Raw genomic sequence first — 17,888 nt, 5'->3', positions numbered from 1 at the left:
CCCTAAGAGGCGCATTAATATGGCTTTTGGAAAGTTGTGTTTTAAATATCAGGGAGGGGGTTCCAAGTGTAGAGGGCTGCACAGAAGGCAGCACAGAGAGGAGAGCGTTAGAAGGATGTGAAGGGAACGGTGAGGATACAGCGATACTTCTGCATGGAGATCAAATGCCTTGATGGTTGGCCAACAGTTGAAACAGGGCAAGGGGAAATAACATTGGCAAGCAGCAGTCTCAAAAGTGGTGACAGTAGAATATCATGTTGCTGCAAGAAGCAGAACTATTCCATTCCCTTCCTTTGCCTAGAAATGCTTTCAGTGTTTACCACTGAAATTATTTTAACATATGCAGCATACTTTGAGTACCTGTAGAGTGAATTATAATGGACACAGTGCATACACTATGTACTGAAAGCACTTGATGCCTTCAGTGCTAAGTAACTGAGGCTTTGTGCCACTCTTTCAGGTTACTGAACATTAACACATTGGCATTATAAGATATAAGCCACCAATCCAAACCAAATGACAATGTTCTTAACATGTTCGATTTCTCTACTTAACAGCTGTCACATGGAGCAGTGCAGACCACCTGGGTGAAGCACACATCAAAATCTCAGATATTTATGTTAAAAGTCAGGCGAGTTAAATTCCTGCTGCCAGTGCAGTTTGGCTTCTTTTAATCACATTAAATTGGCACTTCTGTCCCTGTGTATTGAAAGGCTCTGATTTCACTTTTTGCCTTTCAGGGGCTGCTAGAGATCCAATTTAAAATTAATTCTTCAGCGCTCCCTTGCTTTCCTTTGTAGTGAATCGTTTTTTATTTAATTCATGCACATTCTGTAACTATTAATAATTCAGACCCTGTTCCTGCAAAGGCAGGGTCCCACATGGAGCCTCACTGCAGTCAATGGGGATTTGCCCACCCCATTCTTTTTCCATGATCAGAGTCCTAGGGAAGTGGGGGGAAACAGATGGATATTTGAAAACATTTTCAAGTTCTTGTACCTCCTCCTGATGATATCTGCACTCAGGATACCTCTACAGAGCACAGTGCTAATTAAAAGCATTTTACCTTTTTTTAATAGGTATTGAACAACTGTTTTAAGATACCAAATTCAGTTCTTCTTATTCCCCTCCTTAGGTCCCTAAGTTGCAGCTCCTGTCTCACTGGAAACAGTGATGGGGAGCTCTTTGCCTGTTAGCAAATGGCCCATTTCAACAGTGTTTCTTCAGAAAAAGCTCTCATTGAAACTATGGCCCTGATCATGCAAACACTTATACATATGCTTGACTTTATGCAGAAGAGGAGTCTCACTGACTGCAGTAAGCTAGACACAGACGTGTTTGCAGGTTTGGGGCCTATGTGAGGGCCAACACTAGAGACTTTGTAGGTAGACAAAAAAAATTTGGAGCAAGCAACCCCAATTCAGCTGTGCAGAGCCATGATAATATAAGATCAGAGGGCCAAGAGGGGGCCCAACAGAAGTTATTCTACAATGCAAGGGATGGAAAGACCAGTGCAGGGCAGGAGATGAGCAGGTGATCAGAAGATATAAATAGAAACCAGAACCAAACAGATAGAAGGTGGACTGAATTTCATTAAAGGAGTAACACAAAACCTTCTTGCAAACCCCTGTAGTGCCTTGGATACCCAGGAGCTAAGGAGACAAGACAGTGGAAACAGCTCTTTAAAGCCTTCATGTATTAATAGATGAAGATAAATGTTATAGTGATATAGTGTGTTTGGCCGCAGTATGCTGGGAGGTGAGGAGACTAAAGTACAAGAAGTCTTCCAGAGCTTCCTAGCATGCAGGGAAATGATTGCACTAACTGCTTGTCACAGCCCCAGTTGCGATCCCCTTGCTGGACACTCACCAAGCTACTGTGTTTGGATCCTACCAGCATGCTCCTAAGCTCTGCTTGGTACTGGCAGGCTCCAGCATTGTCTCTTTCTTTGGCCTCTCTGGCACACTACATGGGTACAGACTCTCTTGTCACAGAGATGGGACCTCATAATGAGGCTGACCAAGGCCCCCAGGACACCCAGTTGCTTAAGTACAGCCTTTCTCGGAGCTTCAACCCTTGTGGGCACTGTTTTACAGTTTACCTCCCCAGGGACACATGATTGTTAAAGCACATAACACAGAGACTTTGCAAAAGGGATTCTAAAACAACTATTCTTTACAGTAGGCAGTACAGAAATATACAGATCCAGGGAAAACAAAAAAACACACCCACACACCATTACCTGCCTCAGTTTCCTCCCTCAGTGGTGTGTGCTTTGGCCTTCGGTCAGAGTCCTTCAGGGTGTCCAGGATTCTCCTCTTGCACAGCATTGCTTTCTGCTGCTGGTCTCTTCTCTGTCTCTAAAATGGCTGGTGAGAGAATCCTCCTTTTATAAAGTTGCAAGTCCCCTGTCATGTGATCCTCTGATTGGCCTCATCAAGTGTTCAAAGTCCCCACCAGGTGCTCTGTTGCTAGCCCACCTTTCAGAACCAGTTTTCTTGGTTTGGCCCTCTTCTTTGTCCAATGCTACTTCCATTTGAATAGGTTATCAAGGTTTGACAATCCTCCATTTTTAGTCCTATGTCACTACCCCTTGGAATTGCATCCCGGGGTGTAGGTAAAAAGACAACAGGCAAGGCAGACTAGTTTAGCACTCAAAATGGAGTTTGCAGTTGATAAAGACATATCCAGAGAGTTCATAAACTTAAACAGATTTCATAAATTGTACATAGACAGCTTTCCCAAAGTGTCACACTACTACACCCCTTTAAAGGGTTTATCCTACATTCCTCCTGCCCACCAGGCATCTGCATCCTTCTGCTGGCTGGTCCAAGCAAAGAGGGGAAAAGAACCACAGCTCTAGCTACTCCTCACCCATCCCCATAAGGGTGATCTCAGTAGCAGTCCTGCCCTTCTCCTCTCATAGGTGCTGCAGTTCTCTCTCTCTCTCAGGATGCATAGACTATACATAGCACTGCTAGGATTGGCTGTGTCTGTGGGGTTACTGATTGGATTGCACTTTGCCAAAACTACAGCTGGGGCCATCCTTTTCTCCACCCCTCACCCCCAGTACCAGGGGTGTCATTTCAGAAAAAATTAAGGGGGTGGGAAGCCAAGTTGTGTCAACATCCCTGATTTTGACTTCCTGCTAGGGCTGCAGCTTGCTCATGAGGGGTTAGTGGGCCTGTCCTGTCCTAGAAGGAGTGGGACGGAACATGCCAGTCCTATCCTGGGGAGTAATGGGGGTGGTGGACACTGCGGGGTTGCCTCACTGATGGCTGGCCCAGGGCAAGGATTGCGGCCTCCACACTTACCCCTGACCACACCACTGCTACTGCTTCCTGTCCAGCCAGTGGGGAGAGGAGGGTGTTGCTGACAATGCAGTGATAAGGAACCCTTGCCAAGCCCGCTTCAGTTACCCCTGCAGGTCCTTGAGAGACCCTGCACCACCAGCTGGAAAGGAGCTATGAAAAATTCGGGGGGGGGGGGGAGGGAGGTGGAGCACGCAAGGGCAAACCAAGGTCTGGGGGGGAGGGGCAACTGCCTCCCAGCCCCATAGCAAAGGTTGCCTCTTCCCAGCACCTCCCAAATCCAGGACAGTGCAGGTGTGACCCACACCCTCTGTTTGAGGGCACTAGAATGCACATACCCCCTCACCCCTTTATGTGGGGTTGGGGAAGAAGGAAATTTCAGGGAAGAGCCAGTTCCAAGGGCTACATAAACTCAAAACAACAGGAGCAGACATGAGAAGCACCTCAGCAGGCAGGCACTGTTGGCACACTGATAATGTCATAAGACTGCTTTCTACAGTTTCCACTCTCTGCACTCCACTAATTGGCCTTTTGCTTGAAGATCTTCCCAACCCCTTCTCCCTCACAATCTCTTCACCTCAGCCTCACTCCCCCTGCCTTCTCTGCTCCCCCTGCCTGCCCTCTCCCCCTTTTCCTACTCCCTGCTATGATCCCTCTCACTTCCTTTGTTTTTCTCTTTAACTGATCCCCTCCTAATAAAACCCCACTCAAAGAATTAAAAGAACAAACATCACCCACTCTCTCCTCCAAAAATCATGGCACTAACATGAGGGTTACTACAAACTGTCATACTGTTTGCTCTGCTGGAATGTTGAATCTCTTTCCCCAACCCTGCGTCTGTCTTGCTTACTTAGGTCAGGTTTACATGAAAAGGTTAGGTTGACCCAGGTACATCTCTCATAGGTATGAAAAATCTACACCCCTGAGCAATGTAGTTAAGACAAACTAACTACCGGTGTAGACAGTGCTGGGTTGAGGGAAGAATTCTTCTGTTGACCTAGCTAGCACCTCTAGGTGGATTAACTACAGAGATAGAACTCTTCTTCCAGTCCCTGTAGTGAGTATCTACACTGAAACACTACAGCGGTGCAGCTGCAGCATTTCTAGTGAAAACATTGCCTTATGTCTCTTATCCTAAGTTTGCACAATGTTAGCTCAATGGGGCCCCATTCTTGTTTGACCCCAAGGTGGTACCATAAATAGTAGTAATTATGTTTAATTTCTAGTTACTCCAGCAGGTGACTCCAGTGGGAGTATCAGAGAGGAAAACAAATGTGCCCTTGTGATGATGTGGTTATTTAGATGAAACAGCACACTGCCACATTGTTAGAACTAGATCATGAAATTAAGTTCAAGAACTAGGAGTAGCCTGTATTATTTCTTTTGTTTTGTATTTATACAGAGCCAAGCACAATAGGGTCCTGATCCATGACAAGGGCTCCTGGATGCTAAGATAATCCAAATAAATAATCAATAATAAAAGATGTTGCTGGTCCCTAAGTTATGTCAATTCTTTAAAAAAAAATTGCAGTGGTTGGGTAGTGCTGCTCTTTTACTGCTATGAGAAGCAACCTGGAGTTTTAGAAATGGACATTACAGGCCAAAACTGATACTTTAGCCCAGTTCCCCTGAGATTATAGGCCAGTTTAACATCCAATACCAAACAATTATCTGTGCCAATTGACTGCTTAGGTAGTGCTAAAATTAGTGTCACAAAGGAATCTCTTGTCTGAATTACTAGACAGACTGGAGTCACATTACAGAGATACTTAACAGCAGGAGAGAGTGGCGTTGACAAGGAAAGAAACAAAATGGCTCAATCTCAGACTGGTCAATTTCTTCAAATTAGCATAACAGAATCTTTGTCTTAAATGGGCTTTCAAACAGGTAAACTGCATAGTAATTGACGCATCAAAATATCACTGTGAGCCACTCATTACTCTACACAGGACTAAATGAGCACATCTTGTGAAAACAAGAATAGAATGCAAGCTGAGCCAAAGCATATTGATATTTGTGGGATAATATCCTTGACATCTAGTATTTTATAATGTTTTTTCCTTCTTAAATACAACTACATTGGACTTCTGCTTGGATCTCACAGTGCTGTTTTTAAAGTGAATGTCATGGTTGAGACATAAAGTGGGTGAGGTAGTATCTTTTACTGGTGGAAGAGACAAGCTTTTGAACTACACAGAGCTCTTCTTCAGTCAGTACCAGATGACTGGCGGATAGCTAATGTAAAGCTGATCAGAAGCAGGAAGCCTGCCAAAGAATCAGTGGGGCCACCGGACTCAAGGAAAACAAGGCCATTGCAAAGAAGCTAAATGAATTCTTTGCATTTACAGAGGATGTGAAGAAGATTCCCAGCCGGAGCCATTCTTTTTGATAACAAATTATCAGTAGATGAGGTTTTGTAATAAATTGATGAATTAAACAGTAATAGGTCACCAGAACCAGATGTAATTCACCCAACAGTTCTGAAGGAACTCAAATATGAAATTGCAGAACTACTAACTGTGATATGTAACCTATCACTTACATCAGCCTCTGTACCACATGACTGGAAGATAGCTAATGTAATGCCGATTTTTTAAAAAAAGGCTCCAGAGGCAATCCTAGCCATTACAGGCTAGTGAGCCTAACTTCAGTACCAGACAGACTGTTTGAAACGATAAGAACAGAATTATTAGACTCATAGATGAAAACAATACGTTGGGGAAGAGTCTACACTGCTCTTGTAAAGGGAAATCATTCCTCACCCATCTATTAGAATTATTTGAGGAAGTCAACAAGCATGCAGATAAGGGTGATCCGGTGGATATAGTGTATTTGGAATTTCAGAAAGCTGTTGGCAAGGTCCCACACCAAAGGCTCTAAGCAAAGTAGGCTGTCATGGGAGAAGAGGAAAGGTCCTCTCATGGATCAGTAACTGGTTAAAAGACAGGAAATAAAGGATAGGAACAAATGGTCAGTTTTTACAGTGAAGAGACGTAAATAGCGGGGAGCCCAAGGAACTGTACTGATACCAGTGCTGTACAACATAGTCATAAATTATCTAGAAAAAAGGGGAAACAGTGAGGTGTAAAGTTTGCAGATGATGTAAAATTACTTAAGATAGTTAAGTCAAAAGCTGACTGGAAAGAGTTACAAAGGGATGTCACAAAACTGGGTGACTGGGCAACAAAATGGGAAATGAAATTCAATGTTGCAAAGTAATGCACATGGGAAAATATAATCCCAAATATACATATAAAATGATGGATTCTAAGTTAGCCACTACCACACTAGAAAGAGACCTTGGCGTCATTGCGGATAGTTTTCTGAAAACATCTGCTCAATGTGCAGTGGCAGTTAAAAAAAGCTAATGGAACAATTAGGAACCATTAAGAAATGGATAGATAATAGGACATAAAATATTATAATGCCACTATATATATATGCCAGATATATATATATATATATATATATATCTGGCATGCCTACACTTTAAATATTGCATTCAGTTCTGGTCAGCCCATCTCAAAAAAAGATATATTAGCATTGGAGAAAGTATAGAGAAAGGCTGGAGAAATGATATGGGGAATGGAACAACTTCCATATGAGGAAAGATTAAAATCACTAGAACTGTTCAGCTTAGAAAAGAGATGACTAAGTGGAGATATGATAGAGGTCTATAAAATCATGGATGTTGTGATGGCCAAAAGCATCACTGGGTTCAAAAAAGAATTAGATAAGTTCATGGAGGACAGGTCCCATCAGTGGCTGTTAGCCAAGATGGTCAGGGCTAAAATCCCATGTTCTGGGTATCCCTAACCCTCTGACTACCAGAAGCTACCAGACAAAGGATGGATCACTTCATAAATTTTCCCTGTTCTGTTCATTCCCTCTAAAGCACTGGCCCCTGTCAGAAGACATGATACTAGGCTAGATGGACCATTGGTCTGATCCAGTATGGCAGTTATGTAAAAATATTACCTCACCTACCTTTTCTCTCTCTCTCATATCCTGGGACTAACATGGCTACAACAACATGGCAAAACAACAATGGAAGATGCATTGTGGTTTAGGAATTTCAAATTATTTAATGGATGAAACCCAGAGTCTATACTGAACTATGGTGGCAAGATGCTGACTTGATTCTTGATTTTCACCAGCTCCAATGACTACAGTGGAATGAGCAAATAGGTCCAGTTCACAAAGTCTTTTTACCAGTATAACTATGGAGATTAGGGGTGTGATTTTTTACCCATTTAGTTACACCTATACAATGCCTAGTATGGATGCTGTTATACTGGTATAAAGATGTCTTAAAGCACGATAGTTTATTTCCCTTCCTGTATGGGAATAAGCTATCCTGGTATAAGTATCTTTATTTTGGTATAATTGTGTCCACATGAGGGAAGTTGTGCCACATATACTGGTATAGCGGTATGACTTTTGTGTGCAGACACAGACTTAAAAAAGATGGTTCAGTGTTCAAGATGTGAGTGTAGGACATAGGAGGCCCACATTCAATTCCCAGTGCCCAAGGGTAGGATCCTCAAGAGAGACTTAGGAGATGTGATACTTAGCATCATGGCATTTAGAAAAATCACAGGTACAACACTGCAACACACACGTTTGAGTTAAGAGCCTAGGCTCCTAGACCACAAATGGGGAGAGATAGGCACCTTACAATGCAATCCATAAAGTTTACACACTAAGCAGGGAGCTGCCTAAGATAGTCAATGGAGATGCTGACCGGAAGGGTATATCCTAAGATCTTTGCCTCGCTCTGCATATGCTGCCTAAGCCCAGGCTGCAGAGAGGTGCTTATCTGTTTGAGAGTCACAAAGTGGTGGGAAGATAGGAGTTTGGCTGCCTAAGTTGTGTGTGGGGCCCAATCCAGTAAGCATGCTCAGAGGTCTGCCTAACTCCACAAAACACTGGGGAGAGGCGGCGGAGGGGGGGGAATGGAGGCTATCCCTTTAGCCTACTGGTTAGGGTACTCACCTACTATGGGGGAGACCTCTGGCTCAAATCTCCCCTCTGCCTGACAAGAAGGAATTTGAACAGGGATCTGCCCCTCAGGTCAGTGCCCTAATCCCTTGGCTAATGAGTCATTCTAATACTTTGTGGCCCAATTAATATTTAATTAAAATGGAACAACCTCAATAAGAGAGATTGAGGGAGACCGACATTGAAATATCCCAAGGTCTACTGCTTAGGACCCTCACCCGAGTGGTGGCACATCCCTGTTCAAATCCCCCCCTCTGCCTGATGAGGAGAAGGGACTTGAATGAGGGGTTTCCCACATCCTGGGTGAGTATCCTAATCACCAGGCTAAAGGGTGCAAGGGAGACGGTCCTCCTTTCCACCCACTCCCCACCCCTGTGTTTGGTGGTTAGGTGGCCTCTGAGCATGCCAGCCAGATCAGACCTTGCATGCAACTTAGGAAGCTGAACACCTACATTTCCCCTGGCTCATGAATAGGACTAGGGTTTAGCAGGAAATGGGCACCTGGGTGCCTAGAGTGAGGCAGCAGGGCACATGCCCAGTGGTAGAAATATAGGCACCTAAGACAAGGTTTAGGAAAAGTGGAAAACTTAGGAGCAGAGTGACTTTAGGTGCCCACGGGTTTAGGCGGCAGCTGAGCAGGGTTTTGGTGGATCACAATGGTGCTGAAAAACAGAACCGCAAATTACTTAGGGCAGGTCTTCATTACGGGGAGGGGGGAGGTGTCGATTTAAGATATGCAAATTCAGCTACGCGAATAGCGTAGCTGAATTCGACATATCGGAGCCGACTTACCCCGCTGTGAGGATGGCGGCAAAATCGACCTCCGCGGCTCCCCGTCGACAGCGCTTACTCCTACCTCCGCTGGTGGAGTAAGTGCGTCGATTCGGGGATCGATTGTCACTTCCCGACGAGACGCGATAATTCGATCCCCGAGAGATCGATTTCTACCCGCCGATTCAGGCGGGTAGTGTAGACCTAGCCTTACTCTGTGTCTCAGCTCCTCAGCTGTACAACGGAATAATGACAACTTCTATACCACACACGGGTGTTATGAGATGAACATGTTAAGGATTGCGAAGTGCTCAGATACTATAGTAATAGGAGCCATATAAATACCTTAAATAGAATTATGCCTGACTTGCACTGGTGTAAAAGCAATCAGTCAGGCCACACATGATTTGAGTGTCTTTATTTAGCACTCAGCTCCTGGTGTCACTCATCAGTACATTTTTCCTGGGCATTTTGCTAATCTATAAATTTCTGCTCAACAAAGACTTCTTAAATTTGCAAACATCTTGGGAGACTTCAACATCTACACAGATGGTGCTTCTGACATGATAGCCCTAAACTTTCTTTTCATACTCTCTGGATCAATACAGAGCTGCCAAGATCCTCAGGCAGGATATCAATATAAGAAACACCTAAATCATCTGTTCTGGTCAGACCATTTCCTCTTCCAGCTAGAAATAAGAACTCTTTCCATTGTAAGCATCACCACAATCCCATCTCAAAAACTCTTAGGACCCTGCCAAATTCCTAAACTTACTTTAGATATGTCTTCACTACTCTCTTACTTACACACACACACACACATACACACACACACACACTCTCTCTCTCTCTCTCTCTGCAGATGAGCGTTCAGCTGGTGTTGATTTGAGTTCTGGAATATTTGTTTTTATGGCTTCTCACGTGGGAAGCAAGTCCAATTGTGGATTTTAAATGCGATTGCATGTCTAGCAAGCATAGTCATTGTTGGGGGGAAGGTTTGAGGTCTTGGGCTTACGACGTGATCTCTTCCCCTGCTGCAATCTCACGCCACGGCTCAAAAGTAGACACAGACTCATGGCACAGACCTCTCTGAGTCTGTCCAGAGCAGTGGTGGCCAATGGGAGCTGTGGGAAGCGGTGGCCAGCACGTCCCTGCAGTCTGCGCCGCTTCCCGCAACTCCTATTGGCTGGAAACGGTGAACCACGGCCACAGGAAGCTATGGGCGGCTGTGCAAATGTAAACAAACTGTCTGACCGCCTGCCAGCAGATTACCCTGGCAGGCCGCATGCGGCCCGCAGGCCACAGGTTGCCCACCACTGGTCCAGAGCAATGAGTTCCCAGGTTTTAATGTCTATCTTGAATGATTTGATGTTGGCCTTCAAAATGTCCTTATATCAGAGGCTGGGTTGACCCTTACAGTGGGTTCCTGTGCACAGTTGGCTGTAGAGCATCGCTTTCGGTATACGGAAAACCTCAGTAGGGACCATGCATCGGACCCAGCAGAATTGAGCCCTGAACATGCTCTCGATTCCAGGGATTTGGCGCCTTTCAAGGACTTCAGTGTTGGGGAGCCTGTCCTACTACTTGATGTTGCAGATGGATCTTAAGCAGTGAAAGTGGAAGCTCTCCAACTGTTTGAAGTGCTGTCAGTATAGCATCCATGTCTGGTAGCCATAGAGAAGTGAGGTGAGAAAAACAGCATGGTAGATTTTTATCTTGGTTCTGAGGCAAACTTCACGCTCCCTCCAGAGCCTAAAGGTGAGCCTGCCAAATGTCATGCTGGCCTTTCCTAGATGCTGAATAATCTCATCTTCCAACATGGCATTACTGGAAAGTGTGCTATCCGGAGAGCAGAATTCCTGATCGAGTTGAGGGGTGAGTTGTCAATTGTGACAATGGACTCATGGTGCTTATGATGCTCATGGTCTGGTCCTGGCTGGTACATTACCTCTGTCTTGTTCGGGCTGCCTGTGAAACCAAAGCATTTTGAGGCCTAGACAAAGTGATACTTGAGGACATTCAGTTGTCATGTATGTGTGCAATGACAGCACAGTCATCAACAAATAGGAACTCTCTTAAAAAGCTATTTGATTACCTTATTGCAGGCCCTGAGTCGCTGTAGATAATAGACCACCATCCAATCTAAACTGGATGTGTACCCATTTGCCAAAGTCCTGGAATGTGAACAAGAGCATGGCTGAAAAAGACGGTGGCAAAGAGGGCTGGAGCTATTACACATGCTTGTTTGGAGCTGCTGGTGATAGAGAAGGCTTCTGATGAGTCACCACACTCCATCACCCTGGCCATCATGCCATTGTAAAATGAGTGGATGACAATCCTCTTCTCCTGGAACACAAATTTATGAAGGAGTTTCCACAGGCGCTCGCAATTCACCGTGTCAAAAGCCTTGGTCAGGGCAACAAACACTGCATATACGTCCTTATTCTGTTCACGAGCCATCTCTTGTATTTGTCAGGCTGCAAAAATCGTGTCCATGGTGCTCTAACCAGCACGAAAGCCACTCAGTGACTCTGGATACACCAGGTCCACTAAGTGAGAGATGAGCCTGTAGAGGACAACCAGGCAAGGATTTTCCCAGTTACGGACAGCAGTGAGATTCTGCGATGGTTGCCATAGCTCAATATGCTTCTCTTCCTTTTGTACAGATGGACTATGAAAGCATCCTTATACTCCTGGGGCATGGTACCCTGTTCCCAGAAAGTCTTGAAAAGGCTGGTGAGTTTCCTGACCAGGTGTGCACCTCCACATTTGTACACTTTAGATGGAATGCTCTTGGGGTCCGGAGGCTTGCCCCGGTACAGCCGCATGTTGGCCTTAGTAATCTCGCTAAAGAAGGGTACAAGGACAGCTCCTCCAGGACAGAACACAGTGGGAGTGAGTCAATGGCTTCATCAAACATAGTGGATTGACAGTTCAGGAGACTATCAGTGCTCTGCCCAGTGAGAGAGAATCTTGCCTCTCTCTGTGAGCAGCTAGTTACCATCTGCTGTGAGTACAGGGGCTATACCACTGGATTGTGTGTGTGTGTGTGTGTGTGTGTGTGTGTGTGTGTGTGCGCGCGTGTATATACTTTAAAAAGCTGATTATGGAATATTGGTTAGTTTTTCATGCACATTGTCTAAAGCAAATATGTGCATCTCTCTCTCAAGTGTCAGGTTTTATGTTTCGGTGTATTTTGGTGTATAACACTGCTCTACAGCCAAAATGCTTCTGAAATAAATGTAGTCAAACTTTACTAATTCTGGATCACTGAGAATGAAAATGATGCTTAAAATTGTTGATTGGCTCTAGTTTTCAAGATATGCTATTGGGTCAGTATATACGACCCTTGACTTGGGAATGGCGGAGGATAAGTGAGTTATAAAGGGAAGGGATCTCAGTTTAAACCAGAAATGACTAAAATACATCTTTGACTGGATCTATAAATAAATCTATGACTGGGTTTGGACAGTACTTGCTTTTTAGGCAAAACAATGAATGATGCAATCTGAAGCTGGTATTGCGTCATACATGTCAGTGTTTGATTTTGCAAAGGGACACATTTCTGTTTAGCCAAAGTGAGCAGAGATGCCTCGTGCTTGTGTGAACAGTGCAGATAACTTCTGCTATGTTTGTGGTGAAGTGACTTTTGCATCACAAAAGCGCAGTATAACCACTATGGTTAAGAAAGCCTATCACCTTTATTTTGGCTGCAAAATTGGAGATCAGGACAAGAGGTGGGCCCCACACATATGCTGCAACACTTGTGCAACAAATCTTCGCCAGTGGTTAAACAGGAAAAGGAAATCTATGCCTTTTGCAGTGCCAATGATTTGGAGAGAGCCAACAGATCATACCAGCAATTGTTACTTCTGCATGGTGCCTCCAGTTGGGAAAGGTGTGTCAAAGAAGAAAAAGTGGACTGTGCATTATCCAAACATTCCATCAGCTATACGCCCAGTACCCCATGGAGAAGGACTGCCGATTCCTGATGCACCAGAATCATTCTCACTTGAGTCAGACGAGGAAGAGGAAGAGGATGAAACTTCTGGTCCTGAACCATCAATGTCACAGGACCCACATTTTCTCCCATCCTCCTCCTCTAAACCACACCTCATAACACAAGGTGAACTGAATGACCTTGTCAGGGATTTGGAACTACCCAAGAGTAAGGCAGAGCTGTTGGGCTCCAGACTACAGCAGTGGAATCTCCTGGCAGGTGATGTTAGGGTTTCCATGTTCCGTGACCATCAAAAGGATCTTGTCCCATTCTTCTTCATGGAAGGTGATCTTGTAGCCTGCAACAACATCGATGGTGTGATGGCAGCCCTCAACATCGTTCATGATCCAGATGAGTGGAGACTGTTCATTGATTCATTGAAGACGAGTCTTAAAGCTGTTTTACTGCATAATGGCAATGTTTTGCCATCAATTCCAGTTGGTCATGCAGTCCATATGAAGGAAACCTATGACAACATGAAACAACTTTTGAGGTGCATAAACTATGACCAACATCAGTGGCAGCTTTGTGGCGATTTGAAGGTTGTTGCTCTCTTGCTTGGTCTGCAGACTGATACACAAAGTACTGCTGTTTTCTCTGCAAATGGGATAGTCGTGCAAGAGATTCCCACTACATCAAGAAAGATTGGCCACTCCGACATTCATTGGAGCCTGGGAGGAAAAGTGTTCAGCGTCCACCACTTGTTGAATCAAGGAAGATTTTGTTACCACACTTACACATCAAGCTGGGTCTGATGAAGAACTTTGTCAAGGCCATTGACAAAACACAAGCAGCTTTCAAGTACCTCTGTGGAAAAATTTCCAAGGTTAAGTGAAGCTAAGATAAAGGAAGGTGTCTTTGTTGGTCCTCAGATTCGTGAACTTCTTCGAGATGATGCATTTGACCATGCACTGCGTGGCAAGGAAAAGACGGCATGGAAAGCCTTCCAGTTAGTGGCAATAAATTTTCTCTGAAACAACAAGGCAGACAACTATGGGTTGTTGGTGGAAAACCTCCTCAAGGCATACAAAAGCCTTGGTTGCAACATGTCACTAAAGATACATTTTTTGCACTCTCATCTAGATTTTTTTCCACCGAACTGCGGAGCAGTGAGCGACGAGCGATTTCACCAGGACATTGCAACAATGGAGAAACGCTATCAGGGCAAATGGAGCCCATCAATGCTTGCAGACTATTGCTGGACAGTGACAAGATATGCTCCATTTAATGAATACAAGAGAGAAGCCAAGAAGCGCCGAGTAGACACTGAATAGGACTAAACTATGTACATAATAGTTTTTTGCCCCTTGTTTCATAATAAATTTTATTTATATAACCCTTTTGCTGATTTTTAAGTGTTACGTAAACAGGACAGGTGAAATATTATCATGTAAAGCAACCATAAACACATGAAAAGACCTAGGTTTACAATTTATTATTAAAACTCTACTATCTACACAATATACATAGACATAAAATGTAAAAACTTAAATATCTTAGAAACAGTAGCCAATCAGTTGTTTTAATTGTCATATTTGAATTCAGCACATCAAAATACATAATAAATAGCACATTTTATCTCTGAAGCAGACGACTTCTCAAAAACTGTAGACCAGTGTAATCTTAGCACAAACAAAATCAGGATAGTACAAATCTAACAACTAGTACTCTCACTTTCAGTGGTTACCACCATTAGAGAAGGAATAACAGCCTGTATCATCAAATTACATGGGTACCTTCAGAGCGACAGCATGGTAGAAATCACTGCATTAAGCCTTAAATAATATAAACACGTTACCTCACACTGATTCACTAACCCAACAATCAAATGAGTTCTTCAGCAGTCACTGATGAGCACACACTGTACTTCAGGAGTCTCTCTGTGCGCACAAAACGGTTTTAAGACAATTGTGCCCCCTAAACAGTAGGCCACTGCATGTCAGCCTAGTCCTTTGGGCTGCTTTAATTTATGTTGATTATGTATGGTAACAAGGAGCCACTCCAATGTTTGGGGATTACTAGTGCACTGGAACCCTCCATCACACCATGCCTTCTCTCTCCAGGCCACAGTCTTGATGCCAGCCACATAGTGGATGGATTTGCTATCTGCCACCAGATTTGTGGCCACTTTGCACTCTTAGAACTGTACAAAGTCATCATAATACAGGGGAGAATCTAAGCTAATGTATGTAAATTTCTTTGTTTAAACAATTCCATCACCATTTGCATATTCTTTGCCCCTCTTTTCTATGATAAAATGATGAAAAGCAAAGGTAGGGTCATAAACTGACATCACTTATTGCAGCTTATATTTTACCAGATTTTGATATATATAATGTGTATAGTAGAAGTATAATGTAATGTTTTATTAAATATACGTTACAAGATTTACAGTCTTGGAATACAATATGGCAAAGTGTTTTAAAAGAAATGTTTATAGAAATCATTTTTATAACAGTATTGAAAGACAAAATGATCACAGCATTTAAATATAAAGTATAAAAGGCACACTTCCTATCAAAGAAATAAGGCAATTAACTAGTTGTAAACAAAATTCAGTCTAAATCAAAACTTAAAATCACATTAATTTCTTTGTGATTGGACTGAAATAATTTCAGCACCAAATTGCATAACAAGCTACATTTTTTTGCCGCCTGAGTTTTCTGTCAACTTCATGTTGAGTTTTTACTTCTACCCAGAGGCATTGGTATCTTCATATTATGAAAAGGGTTTTTTTTATTTTTTAATTCTTTAAAACCTAGAACTAGTGGAGAAAAATCCTTTAACAGTCACATTGTAAACTTTGCATCATAGGTAGGTTAGATTAAAAGAAAATGCTACCTGTAAAACTTAACAGAGTCTAGTTTCTAATCTTGACTCTAAAGTGAAAATAGGTAAAGACGAAACAAACAGTACTTCATTTCATAATATACTTCAGTTTTTCCATAGTTGAAATTCATGGGAAAAGTGCAGCCTGTTTCTTCATGTTTATACCACTGTTATATCATGAATCTTGTATGCGAGGTCATACTATAAAAAAGAGAATACCATTAATCTATATGCAGTGCTAGGATATTTGATCATCACTTAGGTAAATTTGTAGTTAAGATAAACACCATTAGAGAGTAAGTCCCAATATTAATATGTTAGAATAGAAATGAGCTGTTGCAGGCACCGCCCCTGCAGCTCTCATTGATTGTGGTTCCTGGCCAATGGGAGCTGCAGGAGCGGCGGTTGGGGCGGTGGCAGCGTGCAGAGCAGAGTCCCCTGGCTGCCCCTACGCATAGGAGACGGAGAGGGTCCAGGCCACTGCTTTTGGGAGCCGTGTGGAGCGGCCCCCGACCCTGCTCCCCGGCTGGAGCACCGCAGTGGGGCAAGCCCCAGACCTCGCTTCTCTGCAAGAGCTCGAGGGCAGGATAAAAACAGCTGGCGGGCTGGATTCGGCCTACAGGCCGTAGTTTGCCCACCTCTGATCTAGAACCTACTCCCACTGAAGTCAGAGTTTTGCCATTGCTTCCTATGCTTATAGATCAGACTCCTTAGTTTATCCATCAGCTAGTGTAAAGTTATCTACAGCATATTTTCTAGGATTTATCTGGTCTAGTTTAAAATCACAAGCAAAGGGTCTCCCACCATCACTATTATGAAGATATTTTGGGGAAATTCAATTTAACATGTCCTTTGCTTAATTTCATTCCATCACTCCTAGTTACCAATTGTTTCACCCTACAATTATTTTTCCTCTTTTGTGTTTACAACCTTTAAGTACTTAGTTATCAAGTCCCTTCCACTGCAACTGGCTATTTAGTCATATTTATTTTGCATTCTTAATATTTCTTTATAAATCAGCCCTTCCAATCCCTTGATCCTTCCCCCTCTGCCCCACCCGCTTCTGAGTACCAGGTCTTTCTGGTACTGAGGTACCCAAAACTCAATAGAATATACTCATCTCACTAACGATGTATAAAGAGGAACTATAACCTCCCTTCTTTGTGACATGATGCCCCAAATTGCTGTTCAAGGACACAACTCAAAACTACATTTGCTTTTTTTGGCAGCCACATTAAGCTGAAAGATCATATACATTTTATATGCTGTCTACTATCACCCCTTGCTGTATTTCAGCATAACTCATTTCCAGTAATATACAGAAGCAACTGGACAGAAGCAACTGTCCAGGAAGCATTTCATTTTGTTATTGTCTAACCTTATTTCCAAACTTATGTGCCTTTGTATTATTTCTCATTTTCACTACTGTTCATAACATGCCTCAATTCCATAGTATTTAAGTGCGCTAATTACATGCAATCTATTTCCTCTTGCAGATCATTAATGGAGATGTTGACTCAGACTGGAACTTCTGTAACACTGCACACTGTCACTTCCTATAGACCCTTCCTTATAAACTTGACACACTGCTGATTAGCATTAATCTTTGTGTAAAATACTCCAGCTACTCAATCCATGTGAAAGTGATAATCGATAACTGCATTTACTTTAGACCATCTGCCTACTAGTTTGGTAAATCTAGCTGCAAAAATGAATCTAGCTTGATCTGTCGTTGTTCTTCATAAACCCTTTCAGGTTAATGCTTGTGCATCTAGATTTTTGTCTTTATTATTTATAGCTCTAATTTAGTACGGATTAAATTTAGCGACACCATAAAACAGTAATAGTCAGGATCATTTGTCTCATCCCTTTCCCCTCCCCCCATCATTTTGGAAGATTAGCATCATCTGTGCTTCTTTTATTGTTGTAGTAGTAGTAGTATTTATTTGTATCCCCATTGTATTTGCCACTGTACA

At 43.1% G+C, this 17,888-nt stretch overlaps 1 protein-coding gene across 1 annotated transcript in view; it reads right to left on the bottom strand.

The window, feature by feature from the left end:
• Positions 1-14,379: 14,379 nt before the first annotated feature.
• The window catches only part of CXADR (CXADR Ig-like cell adhesion molecule), a 47,696-nt gene continuing 44,187 nt past the window's right edge, over positions 14,380-17,888 (bottom strand). Inside the window, exon 8 of the mRNA XM_005294642.5 lies at positions 14,380-16,113. Coding sequence (XP_005294699.1) covers positions 16,072-16,113 — 42 coding nt within the window. The 3' untranslated portion in view covers positions 14,380-16,071. The remainder of the gene's footprint in view (positions 16,114-17,888) is intronic.

Source organism: Chrysemys picta, chromosome 1 (assembly GCF_011386835.1).
Source record: "Chrysemys picta bellii isolate R12L10 chromosome 1, ASM1138683v2, whole genome shotgun sequence".
Taxonomy (NCBI): Eukaryota; Metazoa; Chordata; order Testudines; family Emydidae; genus Chrysemys; species Chrysemys picta.
This window is presented reverse-complemented; position numbering and strand designations above follow the sequence as displayed.